Genomic DNA, 22,939 nt, shown 5'->3' with positions numbered 1-22,939 from the left:
AATTGTTTAAGTGATTTATGCACAGTTGCCTTCCTTCATGGAATGTGAATAAAATTTTTTTTCCAGTTTTACATGGAGTTATTATTTGAAACGACCTAGTGTGGTTGTTTTCAAGCTTTCTTGAACTTATTTTTCCTTTCAAAAAGAAATCTCACCTTGAGCTCTTTATATAAAAACATAATTGAGAGGGCCCATTTCTGAAGCCCTGTCCAGTGGCTTGAAGTAATTTCTAGAAACTTTAGGGCCTAAAAACAATTCATTCAAGTACTTATTTCATGAGATTGTCATTTCGCAGATTGGTTTGTTAATCATCATATTTTGTTCAAAACTACTAGTGGTAGCAATAGGCAATCCAGAAAAATGGTGACAACATTTTATAGAAATAAGAGGCACTTTGTACATCCCTGCAAGACAGTTTGAAGCCCCTGGTAGTTATGAAGCACCGGGTGGTAATTTTATAGTTATTTGAGTTATTCATAATATGTAAATTGGCTTTGAGATATTGAAAATATTCCAGACATGCATAGCAGGAATCATTAATAAGACCCTTCGAACTTTATTTTTATTTATTTATTTATTTAATTCCCCCCCCCCCAAAGATTTTATTTATTTATTTGACAGAGACATAGCAAGAGAGGGAACACAAGTAGAGGGGGTGGGGGGAGAAGCAGACTCCCCGCTGAGACAGGAGCCCGATGCAGGGCTTGATCCCGGACCCTGGGATCGTGACCTGAGCCGAAGGCAGACGCTTAACGACTGAGCCACCCAGGTGCCCCTATTTATTTATTTTTAAGATTTATTTCTTTATTCTTGAGAGAGAGCAAGCGAGCGAGCACATGGGAGCAGGGGGAGGGGCAGAGGGAGAGAGAGAAAATCCTCAAGCAGACTCCCCACTGAGTGCGGATCCCAACGTAGGGTTCGGTCTCAGGACCCTGAGATCATGACCTGAGCCAAAGCCAGGAGTCAGACGCTTAACCAGCTGAGCCACCCAGGCGCCCCCCCCCCCTTTAGAACTTAACATAATCTTCTGCGTAGAAGTTAAATTAATATAGATATGTATTGACCAGTTAATATATGCTATGATTGAATTTTAGAAAGCATCCTTGAATGAATGTTTATGCCATGAATCTGACTTGATTTTCTTTCATTTGATAGGAAAAAGCTCTATTTCTGAAGAGAAAGGTGAATCTGATGATGATAAACCAAGGAAAGGAGAAAGACGATCATCCAGGGTCAGACAGGTAACTCAAATATCTCTTAAAGCATCTATCACTTCTCTGGATACTGCTTTGGATATCTCCTCCTTCTCTTCCTCCTAAGACTTTTTCAGAGTTGTGTTTCTTTAGATTTCTGTAGTCCTCTTCTTTTTCTTCTTTTTCGTTTTTATTTCATTTATGGGAGTTTGGGGGGGTGGTTTTTGTTTGTTTTTTTCAAAAGCACTCATTAGCATTTAATGAACCTCTCTCCATGTGGCTTCAAGCTACCAGGACACAGCACCCCCCAGCCCCCTTCATCTTCTCCTCAGCTCTTTTACTGAAAAATTTGGCCTTCACGATGATAGGCTGTTTGGGAGCTTTCCCTTTCCTGAAACTTTGTAGTAGCCTGAGTGCACCACGTCAGGAATAGGAGCAGCTCCAGGTTGTTTCTAGCAGCATTTACCCGTGTCTGCTCACTGACTAAGGTCCGTAGTTTGTCAAGGTTGACAGATGGGCAGAAGCTCTGGTTCCTCTTTAAGTGCTCATGCCTCATACTAATGTTTCCAGAGTAACCTGGGTGATATTTGCTGAAGTTGATCCTGTGATGATGCGTGTCTCCAGCATTACCCGGGCCTCCTCTGGCTTCCAGTGCTTGCTGATGTGGTTGTGGCTCAGGTGGCCCGCAGTTTCCGGGTCTTCCTTCCTGGATGGCATGTGGGCAGCCCAGACGAAAGAGCTGGTTTTTTGTTTTCTAATTAGGTCTGCTCAGATTTCTAAGCAAGTATGTATAAATTAAAACTTAATTATGAAAGTTAACAGGCTGGTTTATATTCCTAAAGTACATTATTAGAAAAGACACAATTATTCAATTAGAACTTTAAAGCCATATGATACAGTGTTAAGTGAGCCAGAACACAAAAGTGTGTCTGTGTTATGATTATGACTATGGAAAAGAAATGAGGAAAAAATAAATATACCAAAATGATAAAAATAGTTACATTAAATGATGATAGGTAAGTTCCCCCACCCCCTTGCCACTTTCTAGATGTTCAGTTTGTATTTATTTTTAAAGCTTGAAAGTAAAAAATGAACTAGTAGGGGCGCCTGGGTGGCTCAGTTGGTTAAGAGACTGCCTTCGGCTCAGGTCATGATCCCAGAGTCCCAGGATCGAGTCCCGCATTGGGCTCCCTGCTCAGCAGGGAGTTTGCTTCTCCCTCTGACCCTCCCCCCTCTCATGTGCTCTCTCTCTCAAATAAATAAATAAAAATCTTTAATAAAAAAAAATAAAAAATGAACTAGTAGCGATTTCATTATTGTATTCTATTTGCAGTCTCTTTTGATCCCCGTAAGAGCTTGATAGACCATGCTTGTTTACTGCCACACTTGTGTGTGTGGATGCAAGCTTGTATCATTGAGTTTCTCCTTCTTATGTGTATCTCCTGAGATACTTTTTTCTCTCTGTTGATAGTGAGCAAATATACTTGGATCCACTGTATATCTTTTCTTTCAGGCAAGAGCAGCTAAACTCTCTGAGTGTAGCCAGGTGGCTGAGGAGGAAGAGGATCAAGAAACACCTTCCAGAAATCTGAGGGTCAGAGCAGATCGAAATTTGAAAACAGAGGAGGAGGAAGAAGAGGAGGAAGAAGAGGAAGAAGAGGAGGAGGAGGAAGAGGAAGATGAAGGACAAAAATCTAGGGATGCACCAGTCATGAAACAACTTGAAGCAGAAGAGGGGGAAGAGATGCCCAGAGCAAAACCAGAGGAGGTGATAGATGAGAGACCCCAAACCATAAGATCCCAGGAACAGGAGGGGTTAGAGAGAGGAGGAAGAGTGACAAGGTCCCAGGAAGAAGCCAGAAGAAGTCTTATGGCCAGACATCAGCAGGAGAAAGAAATGAAAACAGTTTCTTCCCTTGAAGAAGAAGAAAAGGAAATAAAATCTTCAAAAGGCTTGGAGGAAAAATCAAAGTCCCCTTCCCCTCCTCGACTGACTGAAGATCTGGAGAAGGCCCCTCTTGTGCTACCACCAGAGCAAAATGCCAGTGAGGAGGAAACTCCCCCACCTTTACTTACCAAGGAAGCATCTTCTCCACCGCCTAATGCACAGCTCCAGGGTGAAGAAGAAATAGAGCCCATGGAAGGCCCAGCTCCCCCTGTCCTCACTCAGCTATCTCCTCCTAATACAGATGCTGAGGCCAGGGAGCTATTAGTATCTCAGCATACTGTCCAGTTGGTGGGAGGCCTGTCTCCTTTGTCAAGTCCTGCAGACACCAAAGCAGAATCTCTAGCAGACAAAGTGCCAGAGGAGAGTGTCCTGCCCCTAGTTCAGAAAAGCACACCAGCTGAATGCTCACCCCAGAAGGGTCTTGAAACTGAGTCAGAAAAATCTGCTCAACCACTTCCTCTTAAAATCGAGGAATTAGCACCGGCCAAAGGGATCACTGAGGAATCTCTGACACAGCTGTCGTTGGAACAGAAGGAAGGTAGAAGGGCTTCTCATACCCTTCTCCCAAGCCACAGATTAAAACAGTCAGCTGACTCCTCCTCAAGCCGGTCGTCCTCTTCATCCTCCAGTTCTAGATCAAGATCTCGCTCTCCTGACAGCTCAGGCTCTCAGTCTCACTCATCTCCAAGATCCAAGCAGAGAGATGTATCTCGGGCACGTACTCACACCAACCCTCGTGGTAGATCCGAGATGGGCTCCCGATCCACATCAGAGTCCAGGTCACGTTCCCGTTCCCGTTCCCGTTCTCGTTCAGCTTCAAGCAACAGCAGAAAAGTAAGTGTGGGAGAATCTTGGGTGCGTTGATGTTCTGTTTGTATTCCAGTGTTTTTCAACCCCAGGAGAACTATTATAATTTCTGGCAGGAATGGGAAAAGCTTCCTTTACTCCCCAGGTCAGTGATTACTTTCCTATCATTTCTGAGTCTAATTTTTAATTCATTGATCCCTAAGTAGAGTCCTTTTTCATTTTTTTGAGTCCCTTTAATTCCAAAGTTGAATCATTTACCCATCTTCAGTAGACTATAAACTTGAAGATACGGACATGCCTTTTTACATGGGTATCTTAGTATCCTAGCACCTACTTGGGACTTAATAAATAATTTGAATACTCTAGGAAGTCAAGGAGATCACGAACTCAAAGAGGAATAAACATAGGGAGAGAAGGGTCCAAAGTATTAACTGAGTCCACGGAAGTTGGAAAACTCAGTGATGTACTGAATATATACCATATAAAATGATTTGCCTTATGTGCTTCATTTCTTCAGTCTCTGAGCCCTGGAGTCTCCAGGGACAGCAGCACCAGCTACACTGAAACCAAAGATCCCTCTTCTGGTCAGGAGGTTGCAACTCCACCAGTGCCACAACTGCAGGTCCTTGAGCCAAAGGAAAGGACTTCCACCTCATCCTCTATCCGAGTGAGGCATTTGAGCCAACCTGAGCCAGCTGAAAAGCATGTGACCCAGAGGTTACAACCTGAGCGGGTAGGCTATCATGCCCCCTCCCTAGAAGGAGATGGAGGATTAGGCATGATTTTCCCTTTTGTCTTAGCTAGCCTGGATAAGGTTCAGTAGAAATATAGATGGTTGGGGATACCTGTAAGATTCCACTGAACTCCGTTCCAGCTCCCTGGTTCATGAAAGCTCTATAAGGAGGCTAGGCATCAGGTTTCTCATTTCCAGGGCTCCCAGGGTCACTTGCACAGAATGTCTCCTTTTTTTCTGCCCCAAAGGAAGCCTTTTCTCAGTTCTCTCAAAAAAGAATTCTAATAAAATGATTGTTGGCATAGAAATTCTTTAAGCAGCATTCCATTCCACTTTGTAAATGAAAATAACAAAGATCTATAGGGCTAAGTGTGGAGCTGCCACTGTCTTTTATTACCAGCTCCAGGTTTAAAGAAGAGGAACCAAGCAGATTTAAGTACGTTGCTATGGGTGTTTTGCTATGTTTGTCCTGACAGGGGAGCCCAAAGAAGTGTGAAGCTGAAGAGGCAGAGCCACCAGCTGCCACACAGCCCCAAACCTCAGAGACCCAGACCGCTCACCTACCAGAATCAGAAAGGATTCATCACACTGTGTAAGTAATCTATCTCAGCTGGGGTATAACAAGGGACTGGGAGTGTGGAATAGTTCTTTGCTCCCTGGGGTTCTTTGACTAAGCAGTCCTAGTTTCTTTTTAAAACAAAGGCAGAGCTTTATCTGGACAAAGGCTAGGCCTCAGTTGTTATGTTGAGAGCTGCCACCGGAATTCTTAAGGTATTCTGAAAAGTGGTGGTTAGAGCATAAGGAAACCCATTCCTGAGATCATCTGACCAAAATAGTTCCTTTGAGGAGCAGGTAACAGAGGCTTTGGTTTCCAAACTCAAGGCAGTGTAAGGGAGTTGACTCAGGGCATCTTAACTCACGTTTACCAGCTACATCTGAGCCTGGGAACAGAGTTTAATAAAGGATATCAAGAGTCTACCAAGAAAGTCACAGGAGGGTGTTGTTTTTGAGTTTCTGTTGTTTTCCTTAGTTATTAGCTGTCTTTTTATTAAGCACAGTCTATCTTAGTTCTTACGGGATACAGTACAGCAAAATGTGAGGCATATGCAATCAGAAGTTTGTTTTTGGGCCCCTAAGACCCTTGGATTGATTTTTACCATTTACCTAATTAATGTCAGCTTTTATTCCTTATATTTAGTTCTAGAAAAATACAGGTAAGAGCAGGTATATCATTCGTTCATTATTCTGCGCTAGGTACTATATGTTAAAAAGCTGTTGAACCCAAATTCCTGGCTTTAGAGTCCCATGGAAAATGAAAAGCAAAATATTTTGGAAATAAGATTGTTTAACTTTTAGACATCAAGAATCCTGTACTGCTTTAGTGAACATCCAGGGTAGACGGTTGGCCTAAAGTTGTTCTATGTTGGTTTTTATGTCATTTTTAACACTAATACTACCAGTATGATTTTTCCCCTTTGTGCAAAAGTCTAATAATTCACACACTTTTGAGAGCTTCAGACTATCTTACCTCTGATTTTGGAGGGTGGTGGGCAGGTGACATGATTTATTATCTCATTTCCTTACGGGTTTAATACTAGTTTTGTACTCCTTACTATCTATATAGCTTTTGTCTTGGGGGTATACCCTTGCTACTGTCTTTTCTAACGGTCTTGCCTCTGCTGCCATCTTGTGGCCATTACTTTTTTGGTTTGAAAGTCAAAAGTTCACTCTACTTCCTTTGAAAAGTTTTGTTTTTCCCTTTTGGGGTGGGTACGTTATCCTTTGGAGAGGGTTTTTCTTCTAGGACCATAAAGTGAAAACCCAGCGGATTCTGGAAGGTGTTCAGGATTCCCCAGCTACACCATCGATGAGGAAATGGGGTGACACCTTCCTGCCCTCCCCTACCCCATCCCATGGGGGTACAGCATGTCCTTTGTATAAGGGCAGCTTTGAAATAGGTGTTGACAGTCTGCTAGTAATTGGGCCTGAGGAACTGCCTCCTATACCCCTTGTGAAGCAAGTAATTTTCTGAAAAGGTTTTGCTTTGCCCTAAAACCAGTTGGTCTGTGAGATCCTGGCAGCAAAATGGCACTTGACGCTATTTTGAAACATCTTTATTTCTGGACTTTAGCATGCAAGTCCAGGGCAAATGAAGCTTGGAGTCCTGTACAGAGTTTTTCTCCCCATGTAAAGGTGCCCTTGATCCTCCATTTTATGACTGAAGTAATCTAGTCACATTGATTCCAACAAGGTGACAGGCAAGTGGCAAATACTGAGACTGTCCATTGTTGCGTAGGCACGCTTCAGTGAAGCAGCCTATAGGTGAGAAATGCAATCTGAGCTCAGGAGTAGCTCACACACATCCCCTTTACCCACTTTCCCTCTGCCTATCTTCCAGATGGTCTATTCAGCAGCCTAATAAAAAGACATGCCCAAGGGTTTAAACTCATAGGCTATTCTGGCATTGGATTTGGTAAATGAATCTTTGAGAGGTTTACCTACATTTCTGGAAGCCCTACTGCATCTGATTCACAACAGTCCTAGTCTTTCATCACTCTAGAGTCCTAGTTTTCAGCCTAGTGACCTCTGGAGCCCCTGGCCAATTTTAAAAGTGGGATCAGCAGTGCTAAATGGAAAAGACTATTTGTGGCTTAACCTCGGTTTTCCTGTCTCAACAAAAGACAGAGTTAGGGCCTGTTGATTCAGTAAAGTGTTTAAAAAAAAAAAAAAAAAGACTTCAAGGACCTGTCAGCACCTGGAAGAGATTGCCTAACTTTTTCTGTGCTTTGTTAAATCCATTCTGATTCTGATTGTGCCCTGAGGAATTCTTAATTTATGAGGTAAGGTATCTTGTCATTGCTTGGAGCAGGAATTTGTGAGCCCTCAGTCCTATTTCATTTGAGCCATGTTCCAAAATCCAATCTTCTGCCTGCTATGGATATAACAAAAGTGTCTTCATACAGCAGAAAATAATGCTACTGTTTTTACATTAAAAAAAAAAAATAGGGGGAGGAGAAAAGAACTTTTGTGTGAGCAACTGTATTATCCAGCAGTAGTTAATTCAAACCTGAATTTTTCTAAATACAACTTTCCTGAGTACACAACCCTTACAGGCAGTAGCAGCTTTGGGCTTTTGTCTTATTATGTTAATTTGTCCTTTTGTCTGAGTACGAGGAAGAAAATAGTCCTTTAAGCCAGAATGACAATGTAATGGTTACTCTCCAGGGAATCTACAGTACCAATATGCCAAATAATGCATAATTTTTAAAAGTAGAATTTATTATCATCAATAGCATTTGCTTACTGAGAAATTGGAATCTAAGAACATACCCCCAAAATCATATCATCCTTGGTTATCTTGAAACCAAGATTGAAACCGGTATTCTATATTTAAGTCTCATTGCTTGAGAATAGTCACATCCCACTATTTCATATCAGGTCCTCAGCTCCTCATGAATTTTCTACAGTAACTAAAATTCAAACACGCCTGTAGAAATTTCCTTTTCTGTTAGTTTCTCTGACTCTTAATTAGATATGAATTATAATGTGATGTTAGTCTCCAAGTAGTTCTGTCCTTCCCTTTCCTTCTGGGCTGCAAATGCTTTGTGTGCTGTTCAGTTATGGATAGAGCTCTCCCACCCCCAAGCCCCCATGCAATTTCACAGATTTTTCAAAGATATCAGAAATATTTGTGCAAGAACTTAAATGTGGGAAGGGAGATGCCTATAGATGCCTTTTGTTTAAAAAGGACTACAAAGAAAAGCATGGGCCTCTGACAAGTAGCTAACAAGGTTTTGGGACCAATCCTGCAAATAGATTTGAGTCCCTTGTGGGGGCAGTTTCAAGGATTCCTCATTTTCTTATGAAAATAAAGTCTTAGGAATCTTGGATCCCACAGAATTGTTTGTGGGGAAATAGATGGCACAAACTCACTGTGTCTTAAGGCCAAGGATAACGTCGTAAAATTCTTATTCTTGAAAAAATGAGAAAGAATTTCCAGTGAAAGAAAAATTCTTCCTCCAAGGAAGCTACTTCTGGAGAGGCGTATTGGCAGCTGAAACTATCTTAGGACAATTGATGGATAGGGAACATTTATTTGAGGATGTTGGAAGGTAACATTCTCTGTGGGAGTTCCATCTAAAATAATGTTTAAGAAGAAAAGTTTGGGGTGCTTTCTGGCTCAGTTGGTAGAGCATGCGACTCTTGATCTCGGGGTCATGAGTTCAAACCCCACATTGGCGTAGAGCTTACTTGAAGAAGAAGAAGAAGAGGAAGAAGAAGAAGAAAACTTTTAGTTCAGCAAGCAATTATTAAAGTGTCCACTTGGTATATACACAATGACAGCCTAATTCAGAAATATTTACTGAGCATTTCTTTGTGTTAGGCCCTGGGCTAGGGATTAAGGGATGTAGTCCCTGACCTTGAGGAATCCTGCAAGGTGGAGGCGAGGGGCAAGTCAACCAGTGGTTATTATACAGAATGATGAGGTCCTTGCTGAAAACCTGTCAGACCAACTACTGAATGCCTTCGCATCAGAGAAAGCGCAGTCTATTCTGAGAAAACTCAGAAAAAGCTCCAATAGGTGGTATCAAATGAGATAATGGCCTATTAAATATACATGATTTTATGCGTATCCTTACCTTGACTTGGAGTGTTGTCCAAGCCAGACTCATAAGGGCAAAGCCTTATCACACTGTCCATGAGTTAGGTATTGTTGTGATCCCCACTTTACAGATAAAGTAAGAGATACACAGGATCAGAGACTCGCCCAGTGTCACAGAACTTGTATGGGAGCACGGTCGGGCCGTGATTGGGCCCTGGCCAGCTTGACTGTAGAGCTCTCAGTTTTACTGAACAGATAGGGACCACTAAGTGAAAGGGAACTTTCAGAGTAATGTGCAAACATGACCACTTTAACATGTAGTCGGCATGTACCAGATTTTAAGTAATGGGGAGGAAAATTTATTCTGGCTGAAAGCTCTGGTATTACAAATGAGATGATACCAAGTTTTTGATTAAATACCTTACTGGTAAACCTTTGCTGCCACTAGGATGCAAAAGGATCACCTTTGCAGTCAACAAAGGAGTCTTTTTGAGCGTCTACTGAGTGCTTTTTTTGAACGATTAGAGTCAGCTTCTTATTTCACATTTAGTCTGGTGAACATGCCCATGATTAATTTCCATTTAGTTCCCAAACACTTCCGGCCCAGCAGAACCCCGCCACCCCGTGTAACAGCTCTCTCACTTCGGCTTCTTATCTAACTTTGGAGCCCCCACCTTGGAGCCCTTGCTCCAAGAAGTGGCCTTCGTGCTTCAGCTACCCAAGGTCCCCTTGCCCTGTTTATCCTTTTCCTTTCTGGCTCCAGTGGACCCCGGGGCAGGGTGACCTTATTAAAGACTCTGTGAAACAAAGTTGTCTGTCATCTCTTCAGAGACACCTTTCCCCTTCTCTACTGATAATTCCAAAAGGAACTCTCTCTGCTATCCTCTCCTCCCGCCATCCCTGGAGAAAGGACAGGTTGGAGTAATAACACGTGGTCATTGCTTGGGGTGAGCAGCCAGCTAGCTACTGTAGTGATTGGGTAGTGCCTGTTCTCATCCCACCTCCCCGCAGGAACAGCTGACTGGCTTCTAGGATAGAGGGAGGTGGGCACATAAAAAATTGCTCATGACCCTCCATTCTGTGTCTCTTTCAACTTTGGCTTTGTTGTCTTCCTTCTTTAATCATTTTTTCACTCCCGAGCTCTGCTGTTTCCCTTCCCTCTATTCTCTGGAATCTTCCAAGAAAGCAGCTGTAACTTTGTATGTCCTCTCCACCCAGCCCCCTCCCCCTGGGAAGACAAGGAGAGCGCACCCTTTCCCTCTGGGGTTAGGCCTTGGTAGCTGTTGTAACCTGAGAAAAGAAGGAAAAGGGCCAGGCCTATTGAGCCAGCAGTGAGCTCCCTGTGGCCTGCCAGAGGATAAGAACCTTGCTCACTCAGCGCCCTCCCTCTTCTCTTTCCCCTCCCCTGCTGCAGCAGGGCCCTCCCCCATCCGCACACACGGGCTGCTGGGTAAGTGGCAAGATGGCTCCCCTGCATGTCTCCGGCTGATCGCCGCCGCTCCGCCAATACAATAGAGCCAGCCACTACCAGCAGCCTGGCCCTCTTCCTCCTCCTTCTCCAGAGAGACCAATCCAGCCGAACTCGGGGTTTGCCGTGAGGACTTAACGCTTATCTCTTAAAGCCAGATCTATTTTAGCCTCCCCTCACCACCACCACCACCACCTCCCCTTCCATTTACCATTTTTTGGATCCCCAGTTGCTGCATCTCGATTTTCTCTCTCTGGATCGGGTGGCTGGGGAGGAGGTGGTGGGCTCTTGGGACAAGGAAGGTGTTGTGGGTTTTTTTTTTAATTTTTTAGGATTTTTTTTGTTTGGTTTTTGTTATTTCTTCCATTCCAGAAAGGGATAAACAGCACTTCCAGGGGGAGAAAAAAAATCATGTTATCAGAAAGCAAAGAAGGGTGAGAGCTTCACATTTCCATGTATCCCTTTTCCCCACCGCTCTAGCCTACCTCCTCTTCCTTCTGTTCCCCATGGCTTTCATTCCGTCTTTTCGTTTTGGTTTGTTTTCAGTCATTCTGCTTTCTCCCTTTGTCCTTCCTGCCTGATTTCTAATTGGCCCAACTTGCCCTCTCCGTGTGGGAAATAGGTATTTTTTTGGATAAGTCTTTTCTTTAGATTTAGGCAGTTGGATCGCGTGTTTCTGTGGGGGCCGGTTAGCTGGGGGCACAGTTCCGATTTTCCCCTCCCCCTTCCCGTGCATCCCTCCCTGCCTGCTCTGGGGAGCCTGTTCTGACCTCTGAGTGTCAGTCAGCCTGTGGGGAATGCTGAATTTTCTGGTGGTGGTTATCAGCGTGGGGAGGCTTGGTTTCCCCTCTCCTGGGTCTTAGGCCCCTGATCATCTTAATCTGATTTTTTTCCCCCAGTGTTTGGGTGGTAGTGGGAGTGAGATTAAGAGATAGAAGTTAGGGATGAAGACAGAAAAAGGAGATGGGAAGATAGTTTATCTGAAGTGCATCTCTGGGATTCGTTGCCTGAAATGGGAGCTAACTTATGTGATTCAGAGTGGGGGTGGGGGGGATTCAGGATTTGTAGTGGGGAGGGGATATAGGGTGTGGGGGAGGGTGTGTCCCGACTGGGAGGCCTGCTCTCTTTATCTCTTGGAAGTTGGAATGAGGGAGTGGGAGAAACTGGGTGAAAGCCGAATGTAAGAACAATTTCTACACCTCTGAGCAGGTAAAAGTGGCCTGATTCTTCTCTGAGCTTTCAGACTCCAGCATTTGTCATTTTTCCTTTTGGATGAGAGGGTCCTTATTGAAGTTTGAACCCTCCCCAGCCCTACTTTCCCTGCAACCACTCCCCCTCCCAATTTCTCCATTCCTGTTGTTTCCACATCCTGTGGGTCGCTAGGCCTTATTAAGCAGTTGATTATAAACACAAGGTTGGGATCACTTGCCACAGCCATTCTTTCTTGTCTTCTTAAGCAATCAGGCTTCCCTTAATTTCTCATGCAATTTTGTTAAAGATGCCTATGGTCAGGGGATAGGGAGGCCACATGGTTGTGGGCAAATCACACTTTTGAGGGACTGTGTCCAGAGGAGTATGTTTCTCCTTTCCATGTAAGAGTACTCTGGCGAATTACCTAAAAACAGTTGGGAGTCCTGACCCCACACATCACAGCTTTATCCCATCTGGGCAGTGGGTGGCTGTGGTTGCTACGATCTGTGCTCTTTCCCCAAGGAAAACAGTTTCCCAGTTTTCCTGTGGGGGCAGGGTCTCTAGTCTCACCTGAAAAGCAGCCCTCCCAACCCCACCCTAAGTGATGAGGCATGGGGGTTTCCTGACCCAAAACCTAACGTCTTGCTCTCTCTTCCCCTTGATTCTTTCCTGCCCTTCCCTCCCTACCTCTCCCCATACTGTCAGTGAGGAGAAGGAGGAAGTGACCATGGACACAAGTGAAAACAGACCTGAAAATGAGGTTCCAGAACCCCCCGTGCCTATTGCAGACCAAGTCAGCAATGATGACCGCCCAGAGGGCAGTGCTGAAGATGAGGAGAAGAAAGAGGTAAATTTCCAAGCCACCTGTTGGGGTGGGTGGGCAGGAGTGGGCCTAGGGGAAAGAGTAGACCACTTTGGTGATCCCTCTTACACAGTGGGATAGCTTAAAGAAGGGGGTAGGCCAGCTTTGGATCAGGATAGGGCCAAGGGAGAATTCGCTGGTTTAGCAAGGGAGACCCTTTGTTATGGGGACAGGGCTCATTCATTCCTCTTTCTTTGTTGGGGAAGTGCAGTCCAGACTCTTGGAAGTTTGTAACTAAAGGAAAAGTCAGTTAATGGACCTTTATCCAAGACCCAGGCCCAGCTTTCCTTGTGGTAACTGTTAGCTTTCCCTCCTTTTTAAAAGCTTGTGGGAGGGAGCTCAACGCCATCTAGTGGGCTTTGGTGGTTCTCAGCCGAGGAGCCGTGCTGAGGAATTTTTGTTCCTCCTCTGCCCTCTAGTGGTCATATTGCAGAGATGTAGCTACTTAAGAAGCCAGCACTTGGGGTGATCCCAAAGGCCCCTTCTCCATATATTTCTGACTCCTCTGCTTCCTTTTTTGGCATATATGTTATCTCGTATCCTGCACCCAATTCAGGGGGCTCCCCACATCAGAGCCAGCGAAGTCTTCTTGGCTCTTAAAGTAATAGAGAAAGAATTAGCTGGGTTTGGGACTGGGGTAACAGGATGGGAGGGACTGTCGTGTGTGTAGCCTTTCTTTGGTGTGTGTTGCGGGGGTGGGGGCCGGTGAAAGTGATTTGATGTGCAGAATATTATTTATTACAAGGTCCTTCTTCCCCGTAAAACTTTGTCCAAGTACCTCATGTACGGTAATCCGCCCGTAAAATAAAACCCTGCCCAACTGGCCAATCGCTGATGCCGCCTCTTCCTCTGGACCCACCCGCTGCTACTGAGCTGCCCAATCAGAGCCGAGTCTGCTATCCAGGTGTCTTGGCCAGAGGGGGGCATGTATATGGGATCCTGTGATGGGCCCCCTTTTGCCTCCCTGCCTTGCTTACATCAGGGGGCCAAGAAGAGCACTGTTCTGGAGAGACTTGTATTGAGAAAGCAAAAAGCATTTGGAAAGGGGTGGACTTGCATCATCTCCCTATTTGGGACACCCCAAGAAGAGCTTGTGTCAGTGCTGGGGCGCCTGCCCACATGCCCTTACCCTTTTGAGGACTGTGGGTTGCCTTGTTTGCTACAGACTGTTGGGATCCCCATCTAGGGCACCAAGACCTCCTAAAGAGTCAATGTTTGTGATCACAGTGCCGTGCTGTAAAATACCGAGTGGAGGCTCTCGGCTTAAGCTGTAACGACTAGGAGCCCTGCAGAGAAGTCTAGGGTTTGAGCCCAGGGATTTAATGCTGATGACAGCCAGCCATGTATCACCACTTGCTCATCAGATGGACTTTTCCTTTGGTCCCTGTTGTCCATGGTGAAGGGCAGCATGTTGGTTGCTCCAACTTCTCCTCCATCCCTGGAGGCAGGGGCTCATCCATCCACCTGACTGGAACCACTGTCTCAGCTGGAGTCCCTGAGGAGATGCCACACACAACTCTCAGAAGAAAAGTATTCTGACCTTGCTGCTGAATGTGTGCCAGGTCCTGGGGCTATCCACCTACTACCCCCAGGCTGCCTTCATCAGAGGCTCCATGATCCCACTCGGTGAGAGGACCCCTTCCCCATTTACAGGCAGAGGAGAAAGGGACTCAAGTCATCACCTGGATTCCAAGTATTGGGTGGTGGTATTGCTGGATCTTGCCACTGGTGGACATAGGGTCCTGCCTGCCTCTCACGATAAAAGGCCAGGACCATTCCTGCTACTCAGAGGCCATCTCATCAGGGACTGCAAGATGATGCCCCTACAGGGCTGGGACTGATGTCTCTGCCCCTTTTCCCCCCGTACCCCTCGCTGAGCCTGGCCACCGCCAGTGAACTGTCTTGACATCATGGAAACTGGGCAGCGTCCCCCCACACGTTTTCCTCCCGCCCCCCCTGCGCCCCTGGGAGGACTCTGGCAGTGCCGTGCTGACCACCACGCCGTGCGCCCACCTTTTTTGCCAACCCAACCCCCCACCAATTGCACAGCGCCTAGCAGGGAGGGCTCATTCTGATTGGACCGGCGGTTGACTAGATACAGTACACAGTGAGGTGCGATTGGCTGAACTGAAGATCCCAGGTGTGAGATGGTACCTGGAACATTTGTCATATTCCTAGTTATTTTCTTCTTTATTTTCTTCTTCTTTTTATTTAATCTTTTATTTTGATTATTTTCTCTTTATTTTTCTGATTTCTTTATTGGATTTATTTATTTATTTGGTTCATGTTTTTCCTGTTTTAATTAAGACCTTTTTTTTTCTTTCTTTTCTTTCTTTCTTTTTTTTTTTTTTTTCCTCACTAACTTACCCATCGAGAGCGGCCTGGCTAGGGGTCAGGCTGGCCCTTAACAGAGACCAAGGAGACTTGGTTAGACGACACAAACGGGGCTGGGGGGTGGACGGGGAAAGGGGATTTCATCAAGAGGGTCCTGCCCTACCCTTTAGAAGGGTGGTAGGTCTTAGTTTTTCCAGAAATAAGCACTTAAATCTAAAAACACTCTAATCCCCTTTTCTCTCTCTCTTTTTGCTCTGTCCATAGTCTTTCTCCCACTGAGTGTTCGGGGCAGAAACTTGCTCGATGGCAGGTTTGGGAGTTTCTGGTCCTTGGCAGAGCCCCCTGAGGCTTAAGCCCTGTTGGAGAGGAAACAGTAAGGCTCTGCTAGAGCTCTATACAGTGGGATGGAAAGCTGGAGGCTCCCTGGGGACAATCTGCCCCTCAAAAAAAAAAAAAAAAAACAGCCCTTCCTTTACCAAAGACACCTTGAAAGTCTTTCTGCTGGCCCTTGGCTCAGGAAGCCTCATCTCTGGTGGGTCTAGTGCTGCACTGTAGGGGTGTGGACAGCCTTAACAGGCTGCTGTCCGAGTGACTCAAAGCCACAGTCAATGGATGTCAGGCTAAGACATTGAGAAAAGGAGGAGGCTTACCTTGTTGCAGTGATCATCCCAAAGTTGGTTTTCCTTGTTTCCTCGTGTTTTCTGAGAGTTTGCAAGGAGACCAAGGAGGACTAGATGACCCAGTTCTGGGCATATTTTGTTGGGTTTGGCCTCCTCTCAACCTGTAGAGACAGTGGAAGAGGGCAAGACCCATGCCTTTAAAGGGCTGGGAGGCTCCTGAATTCCTCTTCCAGCTTATTTCTGGTTAAGCTAATACACAGGTGTGGTATGGACTAGATGACTTTTCCCTGCTGTGATGTTTGATTTTATTTTTTTCTCTAACTTGCATTGATTCTGCTTCGTTTTTGCCGTTTGCCGCTTCTGTTTTGGTCTCTGTCTGTCTCTGTGTCTCTCTCTCTCTGTGTCTTTGGAGCCTATGCTAAGACTGCCCCATCTAACCTCCTTCCCCCCTCTCTGTGGGGTGTGTCTCTTTCTCTTTTTTCCCCCCCTTTTCTTCTCTATACAGAGCTCGCTGCCCAAATCATTCAAGAGGAAGATCTCCGTTGTCTGTAAGTCTAGCCCCAAATCCCTGATAAAGGTCAGGAGTACCATAAAAATCAGTTCATAAAGAAATAGGTTCCCATTCCCTCTCAGTGGCATTCTTAGGTCACCCCTTCCCACCCCACTCCCTCCATCCAGCAAATCTACATCTTCTTGGCATATGTAGGGTTCTATTTTGAAATTCAGAACTTCAGATAATTACTGTCATTTTTCCCAGGTCACATTTTTTTCTTAACTAATGACACTGAGATGTCTCTCTCACCATTTCCTATCTAGCCCTACATGCATTTCCTCTTTCAGATATCTGAACCCTCAGAACCAGCAGTGGGTTTGAGGGACTTTTCTTTAATGTTTAGTAGTTTATCCTTTATTCATTTTTAACATTTTCCCAGTGAGGAACTCTAAATCGACAAAAGTGTAATAGATCTTTATAACTTAATATGAAGTCATAGTGTGAAAATGAACCTAAAGCATGATCAGATCATGTCACAATCTTTAACTTTACTTAGATATAAGTATCACATAGTCTTGTTTTTCTGCATTCCTATGTCCTTCTCAGTCTGTCTTCCCCAGTACTTTCGTTAGTTCTACCACTAAAAGTTTAAACTGCTCACCACCCTAGTTACCCATTCCATGTTGCTTTCAGAGATCAGTAGTTTTTATTGGTCAGAAAGTGGTTCCAGTCCTTTTATTATTCACTCTGAGGCATGGTTTCCCCAGCCCCCAAATACAATTTCCTTAAGTTAACCTTTTACTGAAATTCCAGTCGAAGGCTATCTGTAGGTGTTAGTGGTGTGAACCAGCAGAGGACCTAAGACCATCTAACTATTTGGTCCTATTTCTTGGGGACAGCAGCTACCAAGGGGTTGCCAGCTGGAAACAGTGACACAGAGGGGGGCCAGCCTGGTCGGAAGCGGCGTTGGGGAGCCAGCACAGCCACCACACAGAAGAAACCCTCCATCAGTATCACCACCGAGTCACTCAAGGTGAGGTGGGAGGAGCCGGGGAGGGGAGGATGAGACACGTTGAGGTGGGAGTAGACACGGGCCCAGTGTAACGGGGTGGGGGGTATCTGTGTCCCAGAGCCTCATCCCCGACATCAAACCCCTGGCGGGGCAGGAGGCTATTGTGGATCTTCATGCTGACGACTCCCGAATCTCTGAGGATGAGACAGAGCGTAATGGTGATGATGGAACCCATGACAAGGGGCTGAAGATATGCCGGACTGTCACCCAGGTAAGGCTTTTGCACCCCAGCATCAGGGGAGCGGGCAGTGGACTCCCAAGCAGGCAACCAAAGTAGAGTCCTGGAAGGGAAATCTGCCATCTGTGCAGAGGGTTGCGCTCATTGCCCTTTTAGGGGTCAGCAGACTACCACATCCAACCTGTTGTCCATAATAAAGAAAATTTTATTAAACACAGCTACACCAGCTCATTTACTCTTATCTCTGGCTGCTTAAGTGCTATAACGTCAGCGTTGAATAGTTGCAACAGAGACTGTGTGACTCACAAGGCCTAAAAATATTTCTCATCTTGCCCTATACAGAAAAAATTTGCCCACTCCTGCTTTCGTTTTCCTCATGGCAGAACTGAGGCATTAATAATCCCGGGATCCAGTGGAGGAGAATGAAATCTTTCTCCTAGTGGAAGGATCATGCTAGGTTTACTGTACCACCCTCTCTCAGGAAACGAGGCGGAGAAGAACGTGCCAGTTTGGAGTTTAAGAATTCCTCTATTATCTGATACCTTACAGGTAGTAGCTGCAGAGGGCCAGGAGAATGGGCAAAGGGAGGAAGAGGAAGAGGAGAAGGAGCCTGAAGCAGAACCCCCTATACCTCCCCAGGTTTCAGTAGAGGTGGCCTTGCCCCCACCTGTGGAGCATGAAGTAAAGAAAGGTGGGTGAAGCGTGCAGCTCCCTGAATTCCCAGAGCACTTTATTTGGACCTCTTTTAAAAGCATTTAATGTTTTCTGCCTTTTATTATAGTGTTTTTGCATTGCTGTTTTATCTCCCTCTTTTAGTTATTGAGCTACCTGAGAGTGAGGTTAGAATCTTTGAATCTCCATAGTGAGGAGCTTTAGCCTAGACAGTACCTTGCACACTGTAGATGCTCAGCACAGTTAGGTGGAACAGTGCTTGGTAGGGAATGAGAGAAAGGCATAGCAGAGGTGAGAGAGCCAGCATTGCTCCCTGCTGAAAACTGTTCATGTGCTCTTTTTGATAGTGACTTTAGGAGATACCTTAACTCGACGTTCCATTAGCCAGCAAAAGTCTGGAGTTTCCATTACAATTGATGACCCAGTCCGAACTGCTCAGGTGCCCTCCCCTCCCCGGGGCAAGATCAGTAACATCGTCCACATCTCCAATTTGGTGAGTCGGAGTCATTCCCACAGCCCAGCCTTGTTTAGTGGTTAAAGAGTTTGAGTTTTGGATTCCTGTTACTGAGCTTCAACTCCTAGATCTGCCGGTTACTCACTTACTGAGCAACTGACCTCATCTCTCACAACCAGTCTCCTCATCTGAAAAATGGGGACAAAGTATCAGCCTCTGCAGGGTTGTCTGGAGGATTTGTGGAAGGCCTGGCACGTAGTATCATAGTGTCATAGTGTCTCTGTTAGTGTTAACCGTTCTTCGCTCCTCTCTCATTCCCATGGGAGAGTTCCTGACCCCTCTGTGCCCATACTCTGAAGCTATACTCCTGTGGCCGATACTTGGGGAATCTGAAGACTGGTTGCAGGAGTATTGTTCTTGCCTTCTTCAAGACTCGGAAACTCCCATTTTCCTTGGCAGGTGCGTCCCTTCACTTTAGGCCAACTAAAGGAATTGTTGGGCCGGACGGGAACTCTGGTGGAAGAGGCCTTCTGGATTGACAAGATCAAATCTCACTGCTTTGTCACGGTGAGGGGAGGAAGCTGATTCTCTAGGCTGTGGCACACATTTCCTTTTATAACCAACGTGGGCAGGTTCAAGGGCCTTGTGGCAAGTGGGAGGGATTGAGGCCTGTTGTGACCCTCTGCCTTCTGCCTTCCTCCACCAGTACTCAACAGTAGAAGAAGCAGTTGCCACCCGCACAGCGCTACATGGGGTCAAATGGCCCCAGTCCAATCCCAAATTCCTTTGTGCTGACTATGCTGAGCAAGATGAGGTAAGAAACCTAGGGAAAGGAAGGAGGGGGAGGGGCAGGGGAGGCCATTATCTGCTAGAATCCAGCTGAGATCCTGGCCAAACCTGCAGCCACCGAGATTCCTTCTCCCTCTTCCTACCCCTTGGTTCTTTTCGTTGAACCATGGGGCTTCAGAACCTGTATGCCCTGGTACCTGGGCTCCTTCAGTGGGAGTGTTACCCTCTCCGTCCTGACTGTCCTTGTCCCTCCTCTACCCACAGCTGGATTATCACCGGGGCCTCTTGGTGGACCGTCCCTCTGAAACTAAGACAGAGGAGCAGGGGGTACCACGGCCCCTGCACCCCCCGCCCCCACCCCCAGCACAGCCACCACAGCACCCCCGGGCAGAGCAGCGGGAGCAGGAGCGGGCGGTGCGGGAACAGTGGGCAGAGCGGGAACGGGAAATGGAGCGGCGGGAGCGAACTCGATCAGAGCGTGAATGGGATCGGGACAAAGTTCGAGAAGGTCCCCGTTCCCGATCACGGTCCCGTGACCGCCGCCGCAAGGAACGTGCGAAGTCTAAAGAAAAGAAGAGTGAGAAGAAAGGTACTTAGCTGTGGGGACACACGCACCTGTTAGTAGGTGGGAAAGGAACCCAAATGGGATGGGACACACAGGGTCATAGGGCATAAGGTCTGACTCACTTTCTTCCACCTCAGAGAAAGCTCAGGAGGAACCGCCTGCCAAGCTGCTGGACGACCTTTTCCGTAAGACCAAGGCAGCTCCCTGCATCTATTGGCTCCCGCTGACTGACAGCCAGGTGAGTGCTCACTTCATGCTCCACTCTGAGTAGCAGCCAGGCTTGACAGCAGTGCAAGGGGGAGAGTCACTTGACTACTGGTGTGAGAAGGCCCAGGTATTGGCTTAGGATAAGGGAAGAAACTAAGCATCACGGAAAGGCAGTTTTAAGAACCAGCTGACGGTACACCATAGAGAAGCCAAACCCAAGAGTGCCAAGGTCAACACAAAGACAGGAACTGGGTTTGTGTGTCTAGGAAGCTGTCTGTGCCAACCATCCTTCTCGGAAATTGATTTCAGTTAGCTGAGAAACCATTTCTCTGCTTTTTTATTTCTAGGATATTTTGCCTTTTTTTTTTTTTCCCAATTTTTATTTATTTGGTGAGTAATCTACACCAAATGTGGGGCTCGAACTCACAACCCCAAGGTCAAGAATTGCATGCTCTTCCAACTGAGCCAGCCAGGCACCCCTAGGATTTTTTGCTTTTTAAATTTAAGTTTCTTCGTAATGGGCCTTTTTGGGAATTTGAGGCTGATGTACTCGGCTAAAGGGAAAAGTGGTTTGTTCACGTCTTAAGTAGCTGGGGAAATACCAGAGGCAAGGCATGGATGGTGCCCCTGCCTGTTGAGGGTATAAAAGGCGAACACCTGGAGGGATTGCGACCCGGAGACAAAGACAGCTGTGATTGCTGACAACCCCCTTCCTGCTTAACAGCAAAGCTGGTGATGATCCTGAGCTAGGGCAGGGCCCAGGGAAATACAGACAAGGCGGGACTGGCGTGCGTGGGGCTGAGATGCCTCTTCCCTGCCTTTGCTGCCTGCTGCAGATTGTTCAGAAGGAGGCTGAGCGGGCTGAACGGGCCAAGGAGCGGGAGAAGCGGCGAAAGGAGCAAGAAGAGGAAGAGCAAAAGGAGCGGGAGAAGGAAGCAGAACGGGAACGGAACCGACAGCTGGAGCGGGAGAAGCGTCGAGAGCACAGCCGAGAGAGGGACAGGGAGAGAGAGAGGGAAAGGGAGCGTGACAGGGGTGATCGGGAGAGGGAGAGGGAGAGGGACCGGGAGCGAGGCAGGGAGAGGGACCGCAGAGACACCAAGCGCCACAGCAGGAGCCGGAGTCGGAGCACGCCTGTGCGGGACCGGGGTGGGCGCCGCTAGCCGGGAACGCATGAGCGAGAGCTGCAGGCATCAGCCACCCTGCCCTGGGGGGTTCGAGGCCACAGAGGGATAGGTACAATCTCCACCGCCCTAGAACCAGGGGTCTTTCACACCATTTACCCAGTGCTCAAGTATGGCTGCCACCTGTCCCCACATACCAAATGGAGCCGTGGCCGTCTTTCCCCCCAGAGCCCCACCCCCATAACCTATCTCTTGGGAGTTAGCCCTCTCCTCACTCTCCTTTCCCACTGTTGAGTCTGAGAGGGAAGAGCTAGGTTAGGGAGGGAGGTGGTTGGCCCAGAGGTGGGGAACAACCAAGAGCCCCAGACCTCTCATTTTTCCTCCATCCTGCTCACCACCTCCTTTGGGTACTCACAACCCCCTCTTGGGAACAGCCGGGGCCAGGACTGGGTCACCTATGAGCTGAATCAGCATCTCCTCCTGAGTCCCAGGGCCCCTGCAGTTCCCAGTCTCTTCTGTCCTGCAGCCCTTGCCTTCTGCCCACCGGTTCCACTTTATATCCACCTTTTCCTTTTGTTCAATTTTTATTTTTATTTTTTTTATTATTAAATGATGTGGTCTATGGAAAATAATAAAAATCTGACTTAGTTTTAACTAGTGTGTGACTGGCTTTCCTTGGGCAGGGCCTGGGGGAGAGCCAAGCAGTTGAAGACGGCTGTAGCACGGAGGCACCATTGCCTGCACTCCATACACTTGTTTAGGCAGGCTGCTGCTTCCTGGAGCAGGGACTTCCCGCCCTCCATCTCTGTCTTGGCTCTACCCACGTCACCACGGAGCATCGTCCTCACTGGAGGCCAGAGGGGAAGACCCCTGGGAAGAGGAGGGTCCCTGTCCCGGTTCCCAGTCCCGCGTTAGAGGCGTTGGGTCACCTGCTCGCCACCTTCAAGGCGCCTCCCGCAGCGGCCGCCAGGGGGCGGCAGCCGCTCACTCAGTGGGCGCCTGTAAATGAGCTTCCCAAAAAGGCTCCACTCCCCACCGCCGTCCTCTCCCGCTGCTGTTGTGCCTCGGTCCCTGACCTGCTCCCTGGGCCCAGCCCGCGGACTCCCTGGGCCCTTCTGCCGGCCTTAAGCGCTCCCCAGTCGGCCGGCTGTGGTGCCTCGCACCGGCTCCCCAGATGCCGCCTCCCTGCGGCCGGGGTTCACAGCAGCCCCAGAGGCCGCTCCGGGAGCGGGAGCCGGAGCCGGGCCTCTCCGCAGCCGGCTCCTAATTCCCCGCCTCGCCGCGCGCTCGGCCTTCGCCCAGCGGCGTGGGGGCGTGCGGGGCCGCTCGGCGCTCCCGCCTGCACCGTCCCCGCCAACCCTTCGGAGACGGCCTGGCGCCGGGGCCTGGACGTCCTCCCGCCCGAGTGCCCCGCCGGGCGCTGCGGGCCCTGCCCGGGAGGGGCGCCGCATCTGTATGCGCCCGGCGGCCCGGCAGCGCCGCCCCCGCCCCCGCCGCGCGGGCCCGGGCTGGCCGGGGAGGGTCGGAGGCTGGGCTCTCTCCCGCGCGCCGCGGAGCCGCCTCGCTCCTCCGCAGGCGGAGCCTCCTTCCCCCGCCCCCTCTGTCTCGCTCCCTTGTTCTCGCCGG

General features: G+C 47.8%; 1 protein-coding gene across 8 annotated transcripts in view; it reads left to right on the top strand.

The window, feature by feature from the left end:
• Window positions 1-21,967, top strand: part of ACIN1 (apoptotic chromatin condensation inducer 1) — a 33,821-nt gene extending 11,854 nt beyond the window's left edge. For 3 of the 8 annotated variants that reach the window (XM_025870326.2, XM_025870324.2, XM_073894945.1), the window contains 15 exons: window positions 1,156-1,241; window positions 2,707-3,975; window positions 4,466-4,681; window positions 5,158-5,273; window positions 12,649-12,790; window positions 16,265-16,307; window positions 17,152-17,285; window positions 17,383-17,535; window positions 18,052-18,193; window positions 18,522-18,667; window positions 19,088-19,195; window positions 19,335-19,442; window positions 19,682-20,006; window positions 20,120-20,220; window positions 21,026-21,967. In XM_025870326.2, coding sequence (XP_025726111.2) covers window positions 1,156-1,241; window positions 2,707-3,975; window positions 4,466-4,681; window positions 5,158-5,273; window positions 12,649-12,790; window positions 16,265-16,307; window positions 17,152-17,285; window positions 17,383-17,535; window positions 18,052-18,193; window positions 18,522-18,667; window positions 19,088-19,195; window positions 19,335-19,442; window positions 19,682-20,006; window positions 20,120-20,220; window positions 21,026-21,352 — 3,416 coding nt within the window. In that variant the 3' untranslated portion in view covers window positions 21,353-21,967. Of the gene's footprint in view, window positions 1-1,155; window positions 1,242-2,706; window positions 3,976-4,465; window positions 4,682-5,157; window positions 5,274-10,728; window positions 10,879-12,648; window positions 12,791-16,264; window positions 16,308-17,151; window positions 17,286-17,382; window positions 17,536-18,051; window positions 18,194-18,521; window positions 18,668-19,087; window positions 19,196-19,334; window positions 19,443-19,681; window positions 20,007-20,119; window positions 20,221-21,025 lie in introns of those variants that run through there. The other 5 variants (XM_025870325.2, XM_073894943.1, XM_073894944.1 and 2 more) reach the window with 5 other exon arrangements.
• The last annotated feature ends 972 nt before the right edge of the window (window positions 21,968-22,939 follow it).

The sequence above is a fragment of the Callorhinus ursinus genome, unplaced genomic scaffold, assembly GCF_003265705.2.
Source record: "Callorhinus ursinus isolate GAN/ISIS: 27379988/994484 unplaced genomic scaffold, GSC_fseal_2.0 scaffold8, whole genome shotgun sequence".
In the NCBI taxonomy this organism is placed as follows: Eukaryota; Metazoa; Chordata; class Mammalia; order Carnivora; family Otariidae; genus Callorhinus; species Callorhinus ursinus.
Note: the sequence above shows the minus strand (reverse complement) of the source record. Positions and strands in the feature narration are given on the sequence as shown.